The 20,678-nt window shown below is 42.2% G+C and overlaps 2 protein-coding genes and 1 pseudogene across 2 annotated transcripts; all 3 read right to left on the bottom strand.

Moving 5' to 3' along the window:
• LOC147981820 (dirigent protein 22 pseudogene) overlaps window positions 1–13,685 on the bottom strand; it is a 41,621-nt pseudogene extending 27,936 nt beyond the window's left edge.
• Window positions 328–8,067, bottom strand: LOC147981821 (glutathione transferase GST 23-like). Its single transcript, XM_087545766.1, has 3 exons — window positions 7,753–8,067; window positions 5,987–6,324; window positions 328–364 (listed from the first exon to the last, which is right to left on the bottom strand). The coding sequence occupies exons 1-3, from the start codon at window positions 8,065–8,067 to the stop codon at window positions 328–330; spliced, it is 690 nt and encodes a 229-aa protein (XP_087401892.1).
• Window positions 13,686–18,780: 5,095 nt separating the features above from the next.
• LOC125549320 (glutathione transferase GST 23-like) lies at window positions 18,781–19,439 on the bottom strand. Its single transcript, XM_048712761.2, has 2 exons — window positions 19,339–19,439; window positions 18,781–19,257 (listed from the first exon to the last, which is right to left on the bottom strand). The coding sequence occupies exons 1-2, from the start codon at window positions 19,372–19,374 to the stop codon at window positions 18,883–18,885; spliced, it is 411 nt and encodes a 136-aa protein (XP_048568718.1). The 5' UTR covers window positions 19,375–19,439; the 3' UTR covers window positions 18,781–18,882.
• Window positions 19,440–20,678: the final 1,239 nt, after the last annotated feature.

Genomic DNA, 20,678 nt, shown 5'->3' with positions numbered 1-20,678 from the left:
TCGAGATCATCATCATCAATAGCTATCTAGCAGGAGTAGGCTTTTACCTCAGCCTTTTATCTACGTTGGATCACCCGACATTGTCTTTTCGTTGAGTCTCACGGAAATCATGTCCAGAATTTTCACAGTTTGCACAGAATCTTCAAATCAAGTCCAAACGCCAAACCGGCATAGACCCAAACATGTATACGCACGTACGTCCTGATTTAATCATAACCTTTTGTGTAGGTAGGCTTGTCCCTTGACCGCGCACTTGTCACCTTTCCTTTTAATAACTTTTTTTGAACTGCTCATGCATGTAATCTTGGACTCCTGCGCTAATAACACCTAAATGTTACTGATTATTTCCTTGCGCGATCCATGCCTATTTTCTTTCGAATAGGCTTGCCCCCAAGCCTTCGCTGTCGGAAAGCGGGCTCACAAGGCAGTCTTGTCCTCCCAGGTGTTAGCTACGGCCACACTATCAGACCATCGAACAAGTACATGTTCCACCATGCGTCCGTTCTTCTTCCTACGTCTTGTGTCCATGGTAGCTGTTAGAACCAGCAGAATGTCGCTGAAGCGAGGAAGTTGTTGTTCTGAACTTGTACCTGTGGACAGAGCGTGTTGTAGTTGTGAGACGTGGAACACAGGGTGCACATCCGCATGCTCCGGCAGTTGCAGCTTGTACGCCACCTCGTTGATCTTCCCGACGATCTTGTACGATCCGTAGTAGCAGAAGGAGAGCTTGTGATTGGCACGTCGGGCGACGGATGTTTGAACATACAGCTGCAGCTTCAGGAACGCCATGCCGCCCACCTCAAAGACATAGAAGGAGCATTTCTTGTCTGCGCTCTGCTTCATACAGAGTCGAGCATGCTGCAAGTGCTGTTGGAGGAGGTCTTGGATGACTGCATGATCGTCCATCCACGAGAGAGTAGCAGTTTAAGAGATGATCCCCCGCTGACGAGGCTCGTACCCATATATCGCACGGAATGGCGACATCCCAAATGGCAAAGTGGTGTGCAGAGTTGTACCAAAACTGGGCTAGAGGAAGCCAGTGGATCCATCTTCGCAGACAGGCTTGGGTGAAGCACCGGTGAAATGTCTCCAAGCACTGATTCACACGCTCGGTTTGCCGGTCCATCTCGGATGATTCGCCGTGCTCATGCGGAGTTTCGTGCCGGCATACCTGAACAACTCTTGCCAAAAGTGACTTGTGAAGACCGGGTTTCGATCCAAGACGATGGCGCCCGAAAATCCATGGAGAGGATAGATGCGGTGCATGTACAAAAGAGCAACTTTAGCAGCGGTGTATGGATGGGCGAGAGGAAGAAAATGTGCAAATTGGTCAACAGATTCTTTGTCTGCTTCTAACTATGAGATGAAAACTTGCTACGGCAGAGGAACGGTCAGGATGATGTGAGCATCATTTTGGCTCACTGGTTGCGAGCAACTTCTCGGACTCATCTCATTGTCAACTGAAACTCAACTTCAGCCTAGAGCTAGCGTGACCAAACATAGCACAGTTGTTGTACCTGAAAAAGTGGCTTGATTGTTTCCATGAATTAAGAGCAACAACATACCCTAAACTTCATTAGTTGGTTCCATTCTAGACAATAATCCAGAGAGAAAGTATTATCTCTAGAATTTCATCATCTCTAGATATCAACGTGTCATCTCATCTGCAGTAACCCTCTCTGAATTTCTATGATACTATTGCGCAATTACTAACAAATCAAGAAATGCGGGGTCTGAAAATTGCTGCGGGTTCTTAACTGGCAATCATGTATATCTCTGTGACATTTATAACAATTTCTACCTTGACAATAGATCAACATCACATTCGAATAACTGAAAAATAATCACCACTAGTAACACGAATTGCGCATTACCCTGATGAAATCAGTCAAGTAACCATGATCAACGTTTATGTAAAAGTTGTTGAGATCACTAATATTGGCAGCCTTTATTTCGTAACAGGAAGGCCTGACAATTTTCCCACTTTCTCTAGCATATTGTGGGGTTATGTATAGTTTGCCATGTTTGTCCACGTAAGCAAAACCGTATGCACCATTTGATCTCGCATGATCATTGGGGCATCTTGAATCGTTCATATAAAATCATATATCATAATACAACCATTTTAAATATATTTTTTCTGGCTCAAACCCAATCATTCCATTACAGTCCACCGCCATTGCTATTTTTTTTTGAGCATCAGTACAGACACAAGCGCTCATATACATGCGCATACACTCACCCCTATGAACGCACACACGCACACCCTACCCCTATGAGCATCTTCAAGAGACTGAGCCGACATATCATCTTGAGATTTACGAAGTCACCGTAGGCATCATTGGGGCATCTTGAATCGTTCATATAAAATCATAAATCATAATACAACCATTTTAAATATATTTTTTCTGGATCAAACCCAATCATTCCATTACAGTCCACCGCCATTGCTATTTTTTTTTGAGCATCAGTACAGACACAAGCGCTCATATACATGCGCATACACTCACCCCTATGAACGCACACACGCACACCCTACCCCTATAAGCATCTTCAAGAGACTGAGCCGGCATATCATCTTGAGATTTACGAAGTCACCGTAAGCGCCTGGTCGTCGATGGGAACGTCTCCTCCCACTGAAAGTGCATCGCCGGAAATCCTGAAATAAATTCAGGAATAATGCGAGCACCAGGATTTGAACCCTAGTGGGTTGGGGATACCACTATCCACCTAACCAACTCAACCACAGGTTGATTCGCGTCATTGCTAGTATCCTAGGATAACCTTTATCATATGCCTGGACCACGAAACATATATCGCCCTTATAGCGAGTGATCCTTCAGTCATGCCTGAAGCTTTTTTTTTCTCGCACGACATAGACGGGCCCGCCCATTTGTTTGTTTTATTTTTCAATCGCCCTAGGTTCTACTATCGTTGGTAGCCTAGCGTGCCATGGACGTACAGGTTTGGTTTGGTTCTTTTTTTTTCTTTTTTCTTTTCCTTTATGCCTTCTTTTAGTTTTTTCTGTTTCTTCATCCTATTTTTTCCTATGTTTCTTAGTTTTTCCATCGGGTTTCTTCATTAATTTCAAGGTTTTCACTGTGTTTTCTTTTTCTTTTCATTTTCCTTTGTTTCTTTCTTGGATTTTGCTGGATTTTTTCTTTTCTGTCTTCATTTTCCTTCGTTTCTTTCATCGGTTTTCTTCATTTTTCTTTTTTTCTTCTTGGCTTTCTCTATTTCCATTCTTCTGAAATGGTTTTCTTGGTTTATTTATTTTTCCTTTTGGTTCTTATTGGTTTCTTTGTTGATTTTTATCGGTTTCTTTTTTGTTCGACACATGTCAATTTTTCTAGTACAAATTCAACATTTTTCGTATATATCCAAAGCATATTTTACATACATGCTTTTAAAATATATGATATACATTTTTTGAAAAAAAATATGTGTCCTTTTTTCCATACACATGGTCCTTTTTTTGGCATATATCTAATACATTTTTTAAGAAAACTTTAACATGTTTAATATACAAGATAAAAAATATGCAAAACATTGTCAACATTTTAAATATATGGTTAGCAGTTTTTAATCAAAATTAACATTTTTTTCACACAGAATGTAAATTTTACATATACATTAGGAACATTTGTATGTAATGTTCAATATTTTTTAATATAGTATTGTCTTTTTTCCAAATTTTCATTTTTATGTATACTTTAACTAATCTCAATTGTAAATTTTTCCTGTACATCAGGAACATCTTTTATACACGTTTACAATTTTTTTTATATACATGATCAACATTTTTACATACACATTAACATTTTTCCTGTACTTTTTAATATTTTTGTATGTATGACAAACATTTTTCTATAAACATTTGGCATTTTCCAAGTGCTTGATTAACATTTTTCAGTGCCTCCATAGTTCATGCCCTTAGAGTATCCTTAGCCGAATGTATCTAATACGGCCTCTCAAACACACGTGGTTGTGCACAGGCCTGTCCACGGGCACTGACTGGGCATCTCTTATTTCGTTGCTTACACAACTGTGTGTCTCATATCCAAATCCTCAAATCCATGCAAGAAATGCAATGCTACGTAGATGAATAACATGAAGACGCTTGATGGCAACAAAGGAACGAGTTCACATACTACTAGCAACTACATTAGTCATCTCACACAAAAGGATCAAAGCTCATCACTGAACAGCGCAAATTCATACTTCAAAATTACTAAAATATAGATAAAACGGAGAATGGCGGAGGAAATCACCTTTTCCTCACCGGCCCCTTCCCTTTGCGGTTGTCGATGTGGTTGTATCCCCTTCGTGTAGGCGTCCACAGCCAGACGGGCATCGTTGTCGTCATCGCTGGATCCGCCGCTGTTGTCCGAGGCCTCACTAGAGGAGATTTTGCCAATTGTCAGCCTCCGTACAACGCGCTCCTGCACCTGGGCCAGCTGGAGTGCCCTTGCCTTGGCTGCCGACTACGTCGTTGCCTTGCACTTCGACAGCTTGATGGCTAGCCGGAGCACTTTGGCTTTTTTGTGGCAGAGCTGCTACACGTCTGTCTGTCGATGTGAAGGAGCGTCGGAGGACAGACACGAGAAGCGCGTCTTCCCGGACCACTAGCGCATGCTTGCCCGACGTGATGCGAGCGCCTCTCTCTCTCTCTCTCTCTCTCTCTCTCTCTCTCTCTCTCTCTCTCTCTCTCTCGCGGTGAGCGGTCGACGCCTCAGATTCAGGCGTCCTCGTCCGCGGAGGCCTCAGCGAGGGCACGAGTACCCAGCGGTGGCCGGGGACACCCTGGCATTAGTAGAGTAGGAGAAGACAGTTAGTGTGTACCTACATATTGTGGCGGAGCGACTGGAGCTAGCGCCCGACGCGAGGGGCTGACGACGTCGCCCACAATGCGACGCCGGGCGTCACGTGCCGTCGCGGAACATGAGCTTTCGCTGCTGCCGCCCCGGTCCATGATTGACTGGTGCAACGCGATGCGGACGGCGATCTCCTCCATGTCGTCGTCGGCATCGGATCCGCCACCGGATGCAGCGCTGTTGCTGTCGCTCACCATAGATCGTACGTGGACGGACGGTAAGAGGAGGAAAAAGAACGAGAGATAGTGGAGTGGACTGCGGTCTAGGGTTCGTCAGGCTTTGGGGTTTATGTGGGGTCGTTGCGGGCCATGATGCGCCGGGCTGATGTGACGGGTGCGTTTGGGCGCTTCTGGTCCTCCCCAGATCCGTCTTAGATTTATGCTAAATATGAGGGGTGTCGGACAGGCGTCTAGTGCCGGTTTGAGAAGCCCGTTGGGTAAGTTTTCTGAGCCTGTCAGTAATCAGGCCATCTACCGAGGCGTACAGTGGCGGTTTGAGGCGCCCAGCTTAGGTGCTCTAACACATTCATACTGCACAGCTCATAGACGAAAGAAGATAGATCACTCGATCTTACACCCGACACAATTACACAAATTGAAGACAAATTTATGATTTTGAAAGAACAAACAATACACTCACTGTTTACCACTATCCACGTAATTGTCCTTTTTTAGCTTATATAATAACCTTTTTCATCACGTGACTTTGCACGCTCGTAATACACATCTATATTAGCATGTAGAATTTGTTTTACCATTTTTTGTTCATTTCTATACCTGTTAAAAATTGATTGACAAATATTTTTATATATGAGCAACAACAAAAATCAAATAAAAATAAGCATATTCTTTCTTATGACACCTCGCAAAAATATATATTCCTTTATAACATTTTGCAGGTGATCAGGAAAAATATTAGTTTTCTTGACTTCGTCTTATTCCTAAAACGGGCTCCAGGCAACTCGACATCCATTTGTATCTTCCTATGGTGCACACACTTTATTGCAATATATAAATTCTCACATGCAACTTACATATGCATTATTACAACAGGTCCAACACATAGCGCGCTAGTAGTTCTTTGCGGCCATCGTCATAGCTATGGACACATACCGATCCTTCCTCGCCGTCAACTCGGCAAGCACACGACCCCTCTCCGGAAGGCATTGCCTCACAATGTCGTCAGCCTTGTAGTCCCTCGCCCACTTGCACAACAATGGGTGGTCCTCCTCGGTGAGCAGCCTTACCCCGGCCATCTCCTCAAAGACTCCTAACCAATGCGCGATCCCGCCCATGGCTATGTCGAGGAAGCCAATAGTATCACCTCCGAAAAACCTCTTCCCCTCTGGCAACTGTCCCTCAAGAAGCTTTAGGTTCTTTGCCGCCTCCCTCGCTGATGAAGCTTGCACTTGACCGTCCGTCCAGAGTGCCATCCATACATACCTCCAGCACTGCACATATATAAATCCCTTCCATGTCAATGTCATCTGAGGTTCTCTTTTATGTAAATAATTATTAGAAAATACAGTTATAAATATTTGAGTTGGTAGTCAGGTGTTCCCTCATTTACTAATACTAGATGATATCTCGAGCCTTGCTATGGGAATCGGTTGCAATATATTTCACTGAGATTTGATTGTGTGAAATATAAATATTTAGATTAATAAGACGTGACCAAAACTAAAAATACACACGACATAGTATATTTGATTATGTATATTGACAAAATGTTTATTGATTAAAAATAGAATAATAGAATGAAAATTTTTTCCCATGAATGGTTGCAGGCGGTGATGGTTTTTTCCGATGCATGGTTGCATGTTGAGGTGGGTCGTGATGATGTGGCATGCTTGCGTGTTGATGAGATAAATAAGTTAGTGAGGTCACTCTCTTAAGTATATATAATCCGTCGTTTTAGCCATGATAACTGGGGTCATGCAAATCCCACTCACAAATTTGGCTGGTCTACCCCTGTTACCTCCCCTATCTCTTTCCCATGTTTCCTCTCATCTCCTATACCCCTCCTCCAATCTCCGATCTTTGCTGGCCTAGCCAAAAATCAAATCCAATATGACTAACTTCAATGATGGCAAAGTTCTTCGAATCTTAGCGACCAATGATATCCTAGCCTATCGTTTTGGCTGGCCTACCGACCTTGTCCCAGTTCGCCTTGCCAGCAATAGTAGCTAGTAAATCATTTGTCCATGAAGCACAATTTATGAATGAAAGTATAAACGTGAGAAAACTTGGTGAAAAACACAATTTCAGTCGGCGAATGCACTTTTTCACCAAGTTGTATTTTACTATTTAAAAAATTGTAATCATAAGTTGTCACTAATGTGTATCTATCCGTACCGTAATATTTTTGAATATTATGAATTAGGGAAATTTATATGCTTTCTCATTCCATTCGCGAGGAGCCGGATGACAAGAAACTCTCATGTGCAGTTTTGCAGTAGAGATGGAAGTAAGAAAGAGAACCATCGACTAAGGCCCCAAAAGAACCAGATTTCACAAACAACATAGAGGAATAATGAAAGGAAAATCCTGTGAGGCACTCATATTTGCTTTGGTAGATATCCTCTTCATGCACTTGAACCTGCTTGGATCACGGTAGGACAGATAGAAGCAGGACCAAGAGCAATAACGCGATATGCACGCCGTGGTGGAAAAAATGCACTTTTTCACCAAGTTGTATTTTACTATTAAAAAAATTGTAATCATAAATTTTTGCTTAACCAAAAGTGTATTTACCGGTATTAACTTAGACATCAAAAAATATCTGTCGACTTAGGATTAACAAAAGTGAAACATGAACCGAGAAATAGCAACACCACTAAACGAACTTAGTACTGCCCGCTGATAATATGTTTACCCACCTTCTCGTTGACGAAGCGAGCCCAGAAGCGGGCGGAGGCACGGGCGAAGGGGTCGGAGGGGAGGAGCGGCGGGCCATCGAAGGCCTCATCAACATACTCAACAACGACAAGCGACTCACATACCGCAGGCCGGTCGCCATGGAGGAGCACGGGGACCTTCTTGTGGACGGGGTTGTGCTTCAGCAGCAGCTTGCTTTTGTTTGCGAGGTCTTCTTGGATGAACTCGTAGGGGACTCCCTTCAGAAGGAGGGCCACCTCCGCCCGGTGGACCATCGGGCTGCCGAAGGAGCCGATGAGCTTAAGCGGTTCAGACATGTCTGAAGGAAGATAGCTAGCTCCGGCCGGGCTTCATCTTCATGAGAAACTTAATATATGCATTGCGTGCTTGTGTGTTCGGATGACACACATCTTGGTAGCTCCGCAACGAAGTTTGTTTGTCGCATGTTTTTTCACGACTGAAAGCTACGGCCCGGCTCTAAACAATTGCGGACACAACAGAGAACTAGATAACGTAGCGCTACATGTCACTTTAATCCAACGAATGTGCATTTGTGGCCTTGTGTGTGTGTGTGTGTGTGTGTGTGTGTGTGTGTGTGTGTGTGTCCGTTCTTATCCAGGATGCACAACTATTTTACAGTGATGCTCATATTTTTCAAAAAAGGTTTACGTGTTACAAATAAGTTCTCATTTGCTGTCAACAGAAGTTCTCTTTTTGATTAAAAAGTAATAAGGATTTATTAAAACCATAAAATATACAATCATGTAAAACATTAGAAATATAAAAAAGAAAAGATAAAAAAGAAAAGAAACAACAAAAGAAAGGGTTTAAATTACTGGCCTTCATGGTGCGGCCCATACTGGATTGCTCCATAATAACTTGCAATAAGCGAAATCACAATATGGCCAAACGCCAAGGAGACAAAAGCCACAAGAAATCATGAAATGAAAATCAAAATGAGGAAATAACTAGTGCGAAGGATGACTAGGAGCGTCTTTGTCTCGCCCCAAAGACCACTGTAGTGGGACGACCCAGTCGGAAGCTGTTGCTTTGCTTCGTTTGTTTATTTCATTGGTTGGTTTTCATTCGTTCTTTCTTTTAACTTTCGTCTATATCTCAAAATATTAATGTTAAAGCAGTGTTAACATGTTTTTAAAAAAAGTCTAAAAAAGTTCGCTGTGCATTTAAAAGATGTTAAAGCAGTGTTAAAATATTATTCGTGCAATTCTAAAAAATATGTGTACCATTGAAAAAATATTAATGACATTTAGAAATTGTTCACGTGTTTCAAAATATTGTTTATTATATATTTTCATAGAATTTGAATACAATGTAAAAATTTCCATGTAACTTTTAAAATAAGTTTTGTTCCGTTAAAAAATGGTAACATGTTTTCAAAGAATTGTATGTGATATTTTAAAAATAATGTTCATAAATGTAAAAAATACATAAGTCTTAAAAATATAATATTTCATACCATTCAAAAATATGTATAAGACATCTAAAAAATATTCGCATGTTTCTAAAATATGTTCATGACATATAGTGTTACTATTCATCATTCAGGGTGCGGAATAAGTTATTCTTCATCCGAGGTAATTTTACGGCCATTTCATAAATAAATTATGTTTGCAATACAAATAGTTACATTCATATTGATTCACTACATAAAATTTGGCATAAAAAGTTAAAATATAGGTCATAAGATCAGGAAAAATGCATTTCATGTATAATTTACACTATGTTTTACGTTTGTAATTTTACGTAACATAAATATTCTTTACGATGACTATATATTTTTCTTATGGTCTATTTTTACGTATAAAATAAAATAAAACTTACGGAACGTAAATTTACGGTGCATTGATGGTAAAATAGAGGGGAGTGAAGAATAACTATTCCTCACCCAGGGTGCAGAATAAGTTATGCTTCACCCGAGGTAATCTTACGAACATTTCATAATTAAATTATGATTGGAATTCAAATAGTTACATTTCTATTGATTCACTATGTAAAATTTGCCATAAGAAAATAAAAATATAGGTCATAAGACAATTGTTTTTGCAGTTTATGTGTATTTTACACTATGTTTTTACGTTTGTAATTTTACATAACCTAACATATATTTTAAAATGATAATATATTTTCTTACGGTCTTTTTTTTTCTTCGGAAATAAGAAAAAACTTAAGGAACGTAAAATTACGGTGCATTGACGGTAAAATAGAGGGATGAAGAATAACTATTCCTCACCCAGGGTGTCGATTAGTATAGTGATACTATTCATATATATAGAATTTAAAAAATGTTTGCATAGTATAAAAAAGTTTCGTATGATTCAAAAGAATGTTCATCGTGTATTTGAAAATGGTTAAAATTTATTAAGAAAATGTTCAACATGTATTTGAAAAAATGTTAATCTTGTATCTGAAAAACATTCCACACATATAAAAAGATGTTACGTGTGTATAAAAAAATGTACTACTTGTATTGAAAATTCGACATGTATTTTTAACAAGATCAAAATAAAAAAAAACAGAGAAAATAGATGAAAATACACACATTAAAATAACAGAACTGCGTAGAAAAAACATCTCTCCAAAGTGTATGTTCCTAGCAGCAAAAAAAACAGAAAAATCTACAATAACAGCGCATATAGCATGTGAAACTGAAATAAGCAAGAAAAATATTAAGCCATCTCGCAAAAAGACACTGCCTTCCTGGTAGAGACGATGGATTGTCAGTTTCCATCACCATACCATTAAGATCCATCCAGCTGGCATGCGCAGATCGTGCATGAGACATCTCCTCGCATATTTCCATCAGCACGAAGGGGGCTTCAGTATTGAAATTAGAAAGCTGGCGCTTATCTTTGACAAATATTTTCTAGGTCACACAAAAGATAGAATGCCATGGGCCACCGCACAAACTTTAATTTAATACATTGCACACTGTTAAATGCAAACCTAGCCCCCTCCCCCCACCCCCGCCCCCAACCACCCAAGAAAACAACAACCAAAATTCAAAGTTATTCCTGTTTTTCCACAAGAAACAGAGGAGAGCAGTGCTGACTAAATTGATTATATCAAGAACCACGTTTGTGAAATGGATTCTAGCTACCACCTCCTAGTTTTCCCCTCAGAATTGAGAATTGCCTTACTGAAAATGTTTAAATGGTACGTTATCACGAGCAACTTACATCGGTTGGGACACATATATTTTATGATTCATGAACAAAAAGACGAATCAGAACTATAAATGGGGGTACATAGGACATTATAGGATTACGGCCCCTCCCCCCGCACCATCACCTCGCGGCCCCCTTTGTTTTTGAGGTGTGAAATTGCTAAAGTTATGGGCAACAGATTACAAAATTAACTTACGAGCGTGATTTCCTTCCCTAATCCCACTAACGTCCTGGTATTTTATTGCGGGTTCCACCCTGTAACTAACCATAGGCCTCCACCTCAACCCATATTTAATCTTCATAATGAACACCCTGTAGTTTACTCATTTCAACTACCCTGCCTCGGGCATATTGGCTTGTAGATTGTGGTTTGTAACAAACAATCTGTAATTGTAGCAAAGTTAGTGGAGGGGGTAGAGATCGACAGCCATGAGGTCTCGGTCTGGCAGGCATTGCCTCATCGTTTGGTCCGCCGGTAGCCCTTTGCCCACCGTCTATAATACATTGTTTCTCCTCGGTGAGCAGGCGCACCACAGTCACCTCTTCAAACACTTCCAGCCATAGTGTAATTGTGATGGCACCTAAGTCGAGGAAGCCAATGGTGTCGCCCTCGAAGAACCTTTTGGTCCGTTGCAGCGGCCATCCCTCCAGCAGTGTGAGGTTCTGCATCACCAACCTCGCCAAGGTCCATCCAGATCAGCACCCCCACCATATTAATAAAGCACTCCATATATGCGTATAGCAATTAACAAAATGGGTAGAAAGTTAAAAACAAACCTTGATTGTTAATAAATTATATATGCCTGAATAGTTGATCCTCACTACTTCTATTTTTCTAAACATGCACACACCTCACCTTACCACACATGCCAGATAGCACTCCATGTCATCAGGTAAATGTAATCCCTTCATATTTCTTTTCCGGCACATGCAAGCCCTACAAATCATCAAACACATGGAAGCCATCCACATCATCAAGTATGCAATGCGTCAGCATCACTGTTTTTTAATTATTTTTCAGCAAAAATCATTCCCCTGAAGCCAGAATGCATATCACGATGAGAATGTGGAAGATATTATTCTGATATATTCTTGTTCCATTTTTGATAAATTTTTTATTGTAAATATCACCGGTAAAGCGAGCTGTTTCGTACGGTTCATAATTGTCAGCGAGATACTCACCTTGTCATTGACGAACTAAGCCCATAAGTGGGTCATTGCTCAGTCATGCACGTCGCCAGCACGAACGGCAGGCTGTCAAAGGTCTTGTCCATATTACTCCACGATGGAGGGTGACGCGCAGACGACGCCCCAGTCACCGTGGAGGAGCATCAACAGCTTCTTGTGGACAGGGTTGTGCGTGAAAGGCAGTTCCCTCTCGTTCTCGAGGTCCTTGAGGATGAGCTCGTAGTGAACACCCTTAAAGCCAAAGCGAGGATTGCCTAGCTATGGCATGGTTATGACTTATGACTTGGTATAAATGATAATTGTTTCATAAATTGTTTAATATTTGATTTGCATGCATGAAATGGATGATAGGTGTAGAAGTGCATGCTCTCGCCAATGCAATCAAAAAACCGATCTGATGGAAGACTAGACACCACATTATACGTCAACACTCCCTCTCACGTGTGGCTCCCTCAGGCTTAAACGTGAACCGAAAGTGGGCTGCAATTTTAATTGCACCAGCCGGGTCTTGAACTCAAGACCTCTTGGCTTCGATACCATGTAGAAGTGCATGCTCTAGCCAATGCAACCAAAAGACCGATCTGAGAGAGAGGGCCGGACATTATACTCCAACTATATGATTTCAATTCCCGGCGATCGTGGATGGGTAGATGAAGATTGGGTCAAGGGGGCAGAAGTTGTTTGTCAATAGGTTGAGCCACTGCATGTGCCCAGCTTGGAAACCTCCACCACCTTGGATCTGCCACCACCGCGCCCACCTGCACCCTCGAGCATTGCCTGTCGTTGTGGTTCTTCAGACCATGTATGTCGATGGTCATGCCTCCTCTCCTCCACTGTCGATGCCACTTGCACGACCGAGGTGGTCGTGGCAGGATCGTGTGAGCAAGGCGGCGATGGCGTCTAAGTGGGGCCATGACGGAGGTATTCAATCGGGAGTGGACCTAGCCATCGCGGGGCGAGGGAGAAGACACGGTTGGCAGCCTAGGAGATGATTGATTTGGTAAGGAAAAAACACAGGAGAAAACTAGATGCCGCCGAAGATAGAAAGAGCGAGTTTTACATATGCGAGAGAGATGTGTGAGGAGAAAAAAAAAATTAAAAGAGAAGTGGAGAAGGGCGATAAAGAAAAATAACTGAAGGCAGAATGTGGTGAGGCGAACGTTTCAACAGCAGCCAAAGCATCTCACGAACCTCGGTGAACACCTCGTTGCGACCGATAATGGCGACGCTGCTGCCGTTGTACTTGCCGGCGGTGAAGACGAAGTTCATAAGCATGAGCAGCGCCAGCTGGTCCTTGCCGGCGGCGTGGCCCATGAGCCTGGATGAGTTGAGGCTCGGCCCCGCGGTGAGTGAGTTGTCCATGACCATGACGACGCCGAAGGCTGTCTTGGAGGTGTTGGTCGTGGCCGCGCGCGCCACCGGCACCGACGTCAGGTCCGGTCCGCTCACCACGTCATGCCATGCCAGTACACCTTGAGGTGCGTCTCCTTCTGGGACGACGTGGTCTGCGGCCGCATGGTGGCCAGGGCGAGGAGGACGACGAAGAGCGCGGCAGAGGCCATGGATTTCCCTTGAGTAGTCGGTGTTTTGCTGTTGTGATGCTTTTGTGGGCTTGACTATGATGTGTGCTGTGTGCGTACTTCGTATGCTAGTATTTACGCGCTGCGGCTGGGCGCGAAAGCGGGTATCCATACATTAGGCGGCGCATTGACAGTTCAGCAAGAGATATATGTGTTCGGCTCGTTAGAACTAGTGACTTCGCAGTAGGTACAACGGCTCATCTGCAACAGTGCCCAACGACCGTCCTCGCCGGGCGTATCTTTCTAGCTAGAAGGCGGTGTGGTGGCTTCATTTCGAACGTTAGCTCCCCTGCCATGCACCCTTCTGAAGATATCTTGTGCCACCTGAAAGAACTAGCTACGTCACTAAGTATGTTTTACGTTCCTTCTTTTTTCTGTAGAACAATCCACGAGTCTAGCAGCGCATGCAGTAAAGATAACATTAGTAGGCTCAAGTATATGTTGAAAACAAGATTTATGTCTCGTTTTCTAAATAATACTCCCTTTGTAAAGAAATGCGAATATAATGCTGGAGGAGTACATGAGGAGTACTAGAGGTGAGACGATTCCAAGCCGGATCCGTGCTTTCCACGATGGTGTTCTGCATTTGTTTCGAGCTGCTCCCCTTTTATTTGTCTTTAGATATACTAAAACAGATTTACTATTTCACATCTAGATATGAAGTAGTTATATCACATCTAACTTGCCTGCCGTTGATTTTTCACATGCTAAGATTCGTGTTTCTGGTCGATCGCCTGGCTTGTCGCTTGTCGCGGTGCGTTCTGGTTCGTGATGTTATTAGTAGCGAGGCCCAGCAGGAATTGTTAGATGGGCTGATTGTGTTTTGTTTGTCTTTTCTTGCTTGACTCGTGCGACTGTTGATCCTTAGAAAAAAAAAAGACTCACGACGGCTGTACGAGGGTTTGTCACGAGAGTGCCACGTATCCATGTGTCCCAATCCTTTTTTGTCTAACTCAAAACACATGAATGGATTGACTCTCTAGTCTCCCATTTCTGTTACATTTTTAAGCACCATGCAGTTGCACTATCTCCTTGTACTAACATTTCATTTTATATTCAGGTTAAAAAACATTTCATATATTATTATTTTTCTTTTTTCTATCGCCCAAATAATATCCTTAGTGAGACCACGTGATCAAATTTCCGCGCATACTAGATGTTGTTTGTTGGATTTTATTGTTTTAATTTTTCCGCAAACTCTTGATCTCATGTTGGCGACCCATGTATTCCTATGTCACCTTGTTTTGTTTGTTCACTTGTCAGGTCTTTTTTTTTTGCATGCGCCCCATTTCTTCTGACATGCGTTGTAAAAGTGGATGTGGCATGCTCTATTGCTTGTCGCTGTGTATTTCTATTTCCATTCAAGTTCGATGTCGAAGAGACAAGCTCCGTGGAGAGATAGGCTTTGGCTTGCGCTTGATACGTAACTGGGCTTGATCAGTTTTTGTCCTTTGTGCAAGTCTATTCTTGACACCAATTCGAGGGCAGGATTGTTTTTTGTTTTTGTTTTTCCATTTTTCCATTTTTTAAATTCATGATTTTAGTTTTTTGTTTTCACATCTATTTTACATATCTCTATTTTTATTTTTTTGGATTAGCTAATTCTCATCTAGATGGTTTTTAGCTATGTCACACTTAAGTTGTTCACCACGTGATTAAACATGTATGTTTTGTGCAAAATTATTTTTGTTCACATGCATGTGCCTTGTCTCGTGCTGGTGTTTGCGTTGTCAGGCCGATTTTTGGTGTCGCTCTGGTGGCCGTTATTCTCGTTGTCTCCCATGCTTGCGCCGGTGTTAGTATATGGGCCTCTATTTCACAAAAGTTGTTACTCACCGAGATGAGATTTGGCAATGTCTCATCTAATTTTCAAACGTACGATTTCGTAGACCGTTTCATCCCAGTTGCAAGTCGACCCTTGACTCACAACTGAGCACATGATTTCATAGTTGTCCCAGTTGTAAGTCTGCCATTGACTCGCAAGTGGGCTCATAGTTATCCGAGTTGCAAGCCCGCCATCGACTTGCAACTGGAGCCTATGTTTTTGTTTTTCATCCCAGTTGCAAGTCCATCCTCCACTCGCAACTGGGCCCATTTTTGTTTCATCCCAGCTGCAAGCTCATTGTTGAATCGCAACTCCACATGTATTTTCAGTTTCATCGCAGTTGCAGGTACACCCTTAACTCGCAACTGGCCCATAGATTATTTCATCCCAGTTGCAAGTCAACCATCGACTCGCAACCGGGTTCATAATTTTCTGAGTTGCAAGCCCACCCTTGACTTGCAACTGAAGCTATGTTTTTATTGTCCCAGTTGCAAGTCCACCCTTGACTCGCAACTGGGTTATTTTATTTTTCATCCCAGTTGCAAGTCCGCGCTCGACTCGCAACCAGGCTCGTATTTTCTTGTTGTCCAGTTGCGAGTCCACCCTTGATTCGCAAATAGTATCATAGTTTTTGTGTAGTTGTCCTTGTTACAAGTTTGCCCTCACAACTAAGCCTGCAACAACTAAACGCACAGTTTGTTTTCATCCCCAGTTGCAAGTCCTCCATTGACTCGCAACTGGGCTCGTAATTTCGTAGTTGTCCCAGTTGCAAGTCCACCTTTGACTCGTAACTAGGCACATAGATTTTTTGTTGTCCTAGTTGCAAGTTCACCCTCGACTCGCAACTTCTAGCGTAGTTTTGTGTAGTTTTCCTAGCTGTAAGTCCATCCTCGACTCGCAACTGGTATTGTTGTTTTGTGTAGTTGTCCTAGTTACAAGTCCACTCTTGACTCGCAACTGGGCTATAATCAATTTTCCGTCCCAGTTAAAAGTCCATCATTGACATGCAACTCGGCCATTGACCCTTTCATTTGTCCCAGTTGCAAGTCCATCCTTGACTCGCAACTGGCCCCAACATTTTCTTGACCCAATTTCAAGTCCACCATCAACTTGCAACTAGGTTCGACCATTTTTCTGTCCCGATGTACATTTTTAAAATTCATGACCTTTTTTTTGAATTCATGAACATTTCTTTTATTCATGAATATTTTTAGAAAATCATGAAAATTTAACAAATTCACGAGCATCATTTAATTTCACCAATACGTATTGAATTGGTGAAAACTTTTGAAGTTAGCGAACATTTTTCAAATTCTTGAACATCTTTTATATCGTGAATATATTTTTCTAATTTGTGACCTTTTTTGACTTGATGAACATTTTTTGAATTGATGAACACTTTTTAAGCTACCACTATTTTTATTTCAAATTCTTAAAAAAATCACAAACTTTTTTCATGTTTTGCGGATGGGGTAAATTGACCTAAAAGATGTCAACCTAGGGACAAGCTGCAGGGCACTTTGCAAAAAACTGAAGGATACGGGCGTTATCAACAATAGGGCTGCTTCTCATTGCATGCAGACTTGTACAGTATCAATCAAGTCAAGGCCAGCGAGGGAGCCGAGCTAGCTAGCGCTGGCCAAGCAGCCGCGTGTGTTCAACCTGACAGCAAACAAAAGCGAAAAAGGCTAAAAAACAAACAAACAACAAAAAAGTCCAGCAGAGAGGATTACAAAACACATGACAACATAATCTCACATCTAGATGTAACATAGACGGACCCATACTAAAATATTCTACAGTTTTTGTTTTGAGTTGCTGGTGAAGCTGCTAGCTAGGATATGTGTTGTTCTGCATTTGTATTCGGTGCACTTGCATTTGTGGCATAAACAGCACGTCTGAAAAATTGAGATTTTTTTTGAAAACGCGTTCAGTGGATGCTTGTGGGGCATATTGCATGGCGATTTGTCCATGGCTCGTCAGCCGTCGGCGCTAAATGAATCGCCTGGACGCGAGGGTGTTTGTTTCCAGGGACTTATTGGTCTAGGGACTTAAATAAGTCCCATCTAAACCAAACAGGAGGGACTTATAGGGACTTAAAGTGAGCATTTGAGACTTATGGAATAAGACTCTCAAGGAGGGACTTATAGGGACTTATAGTTATAATATGGTCTTATAGAGACTTATAAGTCCCGGAAACCAAACATATAGAGACTTTTTAGGGACTTAGGACTTATAAGTTGGGACTAAAAAAAGTTCTAGGCTTATGAACCAAACAGTAGCACCGTGGAGGACATGGCTTCCTCCTACCTTAAGGGTGTGTTTGGTAGCCTGCACGGAGGGTGCATGAGCCTGAAAGTTCCCTATTCGACCCACTTTTCGCTGTTTGGTAGAGTGCATGAGCTCACTTGGGCTGTTTGGTAGAGTGCATGAGCTCACTTGGGCTATGCTCATCTGATGCAAAAAAGGCCCTCAGCTATGCCCATCTCATGCACCCCAGACAGGGTGCATGGAGGCAGCCATGCTCGCCCCGACCTTCGTCTGATGCAAAAAAGGCCCTCAGCTATGCCCATCTCATGCACCCCAGACAGGGTGCAGTTAGGAATTTCAAATTTTGTTTTAATTTTTTAAAAAGTTCAAATTTCAAATTTTGTTTAAATTTTCAAAAAATATTAAAAATTTCAAAAACTATTAATAATATCAAAATATATGTAAATTTTCCAAAAAATATTTAGAATATCAAATTTTGTTTAAATTTTCAAAAAAAGTTCAAAATTTCAAAAAAAATAGAATTTCAAATTATGTTTAAATTTTCAAAAAATGTTCAGAATTTCATTTTTTAATGTTCAAAATATGTTTAAATTTTTTAAAAACAGAATTTCAAAATTTGTTTAAATTGTCAAAAAAATGTTCAAAATTTGTTTAAATTTTGTTCACCATTCAATTTTTTTTCGAAATTCAAAATTGTTCAGCATGTCTAAACACATGCAGGTTGCCAAATAAAGTCTCAGCTCAGCATGTCTCAATGCATACACCGCTGCCAAACAACAGCAAATGCATGGACTCAGCATGTCTACACTCAACATGTATTAGAAAAGAACAGCTAGGCTAGGTCCATACATGCTACCAAACACACCCTAAGTCGCGGAGTGCATGCTCCAAGGGCAGCACAACCATGGCAGGGATCCCACGAAACTTTGTCCTACACATTGCTTCCTCTCCAATACGTTCCCCTTTTTTATTCTGGCCAGCAGAACAGCACAAGCTGACTCAGCGGCGATCGCTGGATGGGCATAGACACACCCATGCGCGCTCTCGTGCACATCCATGGATGGGCATAGACACACTGGCTAGCTACTTGGGCGGCAGCATGGACTTGGCGATGGCCACGAACATCCCCTTGTTGGCAGCGAAGCGGGCGAGCAGGTGCGACCTGTCCGGCAGGCACGCCCTCACCTTCTCGTCGGACACGTACTCCTTGGCCCAGCGGCAGAAGCGAGGGAACTCGTCCTCGGTGACCAGTCTCACCTCGGCAACCTCCTCGAAGACGCCTAGCCAGTGCGCGAACCCGCAGGCGGCGATGTCGACAAGACCGATGGCGTCGCCGCCGAAGAACCGCCTCCCCTCCAGCCGCGCCTCCAGCAGCGCGAAGTTCTCCTTGGCCTCCTTCACAAACCCCTCCTGTGCCTCGCCCTCCGCCCACAGCGCCAACCAGTACGCCTTCGAGCACTGCACGGTGCAGGCAAAAAATCAGCGGATGAAGCTGGGCGAGGACTGAGGTGTGCGGCCACCGTCGGGTTGGTTGCCTACCTTGCCGTCGATGAAGCTGGCCCAGAAGCGGGCCATGGCCCTCTCGTAGGGGTCGGCGGGGAGGAGGGGTGGGCCGGGGAAGGCCTAGTCGACGTACTCGACGATAAGGAGGGACTCGCAGACGGCGCGGTCGCCGTGGAGGAGCACGGGAACTTTCTTGTGGACGGGGTTGTTGCCATGAACCGGTACTAAAGGGGTCGAACCGGTACTAAAGGTCCCATTTTCAAACTCTACCCCCCCCCCCCGGATCGCCTTTTCAGTTTTAAAAAAATAAAAGAAAATAATGGAAATGTCAAAAAAATAAAAGAAAATAAGTTTCTCATGTGATATGTGGTCTAGTTGTTGGGAAAATTTGCAAATGTGAATTTTGACTTTATTTGCAAACTCTCTCTGAAATTTGTAAAAATGGGCATAACTTTTGCATACTAACTCGGATGAAAAAGTTTTTTATATGAAAAATCATCTACTCGAAAAGTTACATCCGAATTTAAACATTTGCAAAATCCTCAAAAACCTAATAGAAAAAAGTTACGAGGCTTTTAAGATCTAGAGTGGAAAAAATTGAAAAATATTCAAACAGTGGGCAAACTGTGGTCAAACAATGGTCAAACTAATTATTCTAGAATATTAGTGTTACTAAATAATTATTTTAGTTATTTCAATTTTGGTCAAATCTGGTCAAACTGTGGTCAAACTGTGGTCAAACTAATTATTCAAGAAATATTAGTGTTACTAAATAATTATTGTTTTTTAAAACAATAGTTTCAAACTCAAACAGTGAAATGTGTCACTTCATGCTCAAGCAAAATTCCTGAAGATTAATAGGATTGACATCTTACTATTGTCAGGAAAACAACAAGTGCAGACTTGGAGTGAGGGAGAATAGAACCCGAAAGTTAAGCGTGCTCGGGCTGGAGTAGTGAGAGGGATGGGTGACCGGTCGGGAAGTTAGATGATTTGGAATGAGTGATCCACACTTGAGTAGTTAAGAGAGGTGATTAGAGACTAAATCATCAAATAATTCAGAAAAATTAAAAATAAAAAAACAAATTTTTTTTCCAAAATTTTCAAAAAAGAAAATTAAAAAAAACCCGGTACTAAAGGTCCCCCGTACCAGGGCGCGAGCTCACGCCACGTGGTGGCACTTTAGCGCCGGTTCGTGCCAAACCGGTACTAAGGGGGGGGGGCTTTAGTGCCGAAACTTTAGTGCCGGTTCCATAACCGGCACTAAAGGCCCTTACAAACCGGTACTAATGGTCCGTTTTCTACTAGTGACGTGCTGGCTCTCGGTAAAGCGGCAACTCCTTGGAAAACATCATGTCTCATGTATACTAGCTGCT

Source organism: Triticum urartu, chromosome 3A (assembly GCF_056163025.1).
Source record: "Triticum urartu cultivar PI428250 chromosome 3A, HENAU_Tu73, whole genome shotgun sequence".
NCBI classification, from domain to species: Eukaryota; Viridiplantae; Streptophyta; class Magnoliopsida; order Poales; family Poaceae; genus Triticum; species Triticum urartu.
This window is presented reverse-complemented; position numbering and strand designations above follow the sequence as displayed.

Bases quoted from the DNA above. Each gene is read 5' to 3' on its own strand.
- LOC147981821 (XM_087545766.1), bottom strand. From the start codon at position 8,067: ATGTCTGAACCGCTTAAGCTCATCGGCTCCTTCGGCAGCCCGATGGTC. The intron at 6,325-7,752 runs GTGGGTAAACAT...ATATATGTGCAG, and splicing joins CTCGCTTCGTCAACGAGAAG to TGCTGGAGGTATGTATGGAT. The intron at 365-5,986 runs GTATGTGTCCAT...GAAAGAAAATAG, and splicing joins TTGACGGCGAGGAAGGATCG to GCATGGATCGCGCAAGGAAA.
- LOC125549320 (XM_048712761.2), bottom strand. From the start codon at position 19,374: ATGGCCCGCTTCTGGGCCAGCTTCATCGACGGCAAG. The intron at 19,258-19,338 runs GTAGGCAACCAA...TGCACCGTGCAG, and splicing joins CCAGCTTCATCGACGGCAAG to TGCTCGAAGGCGTACTGGTT.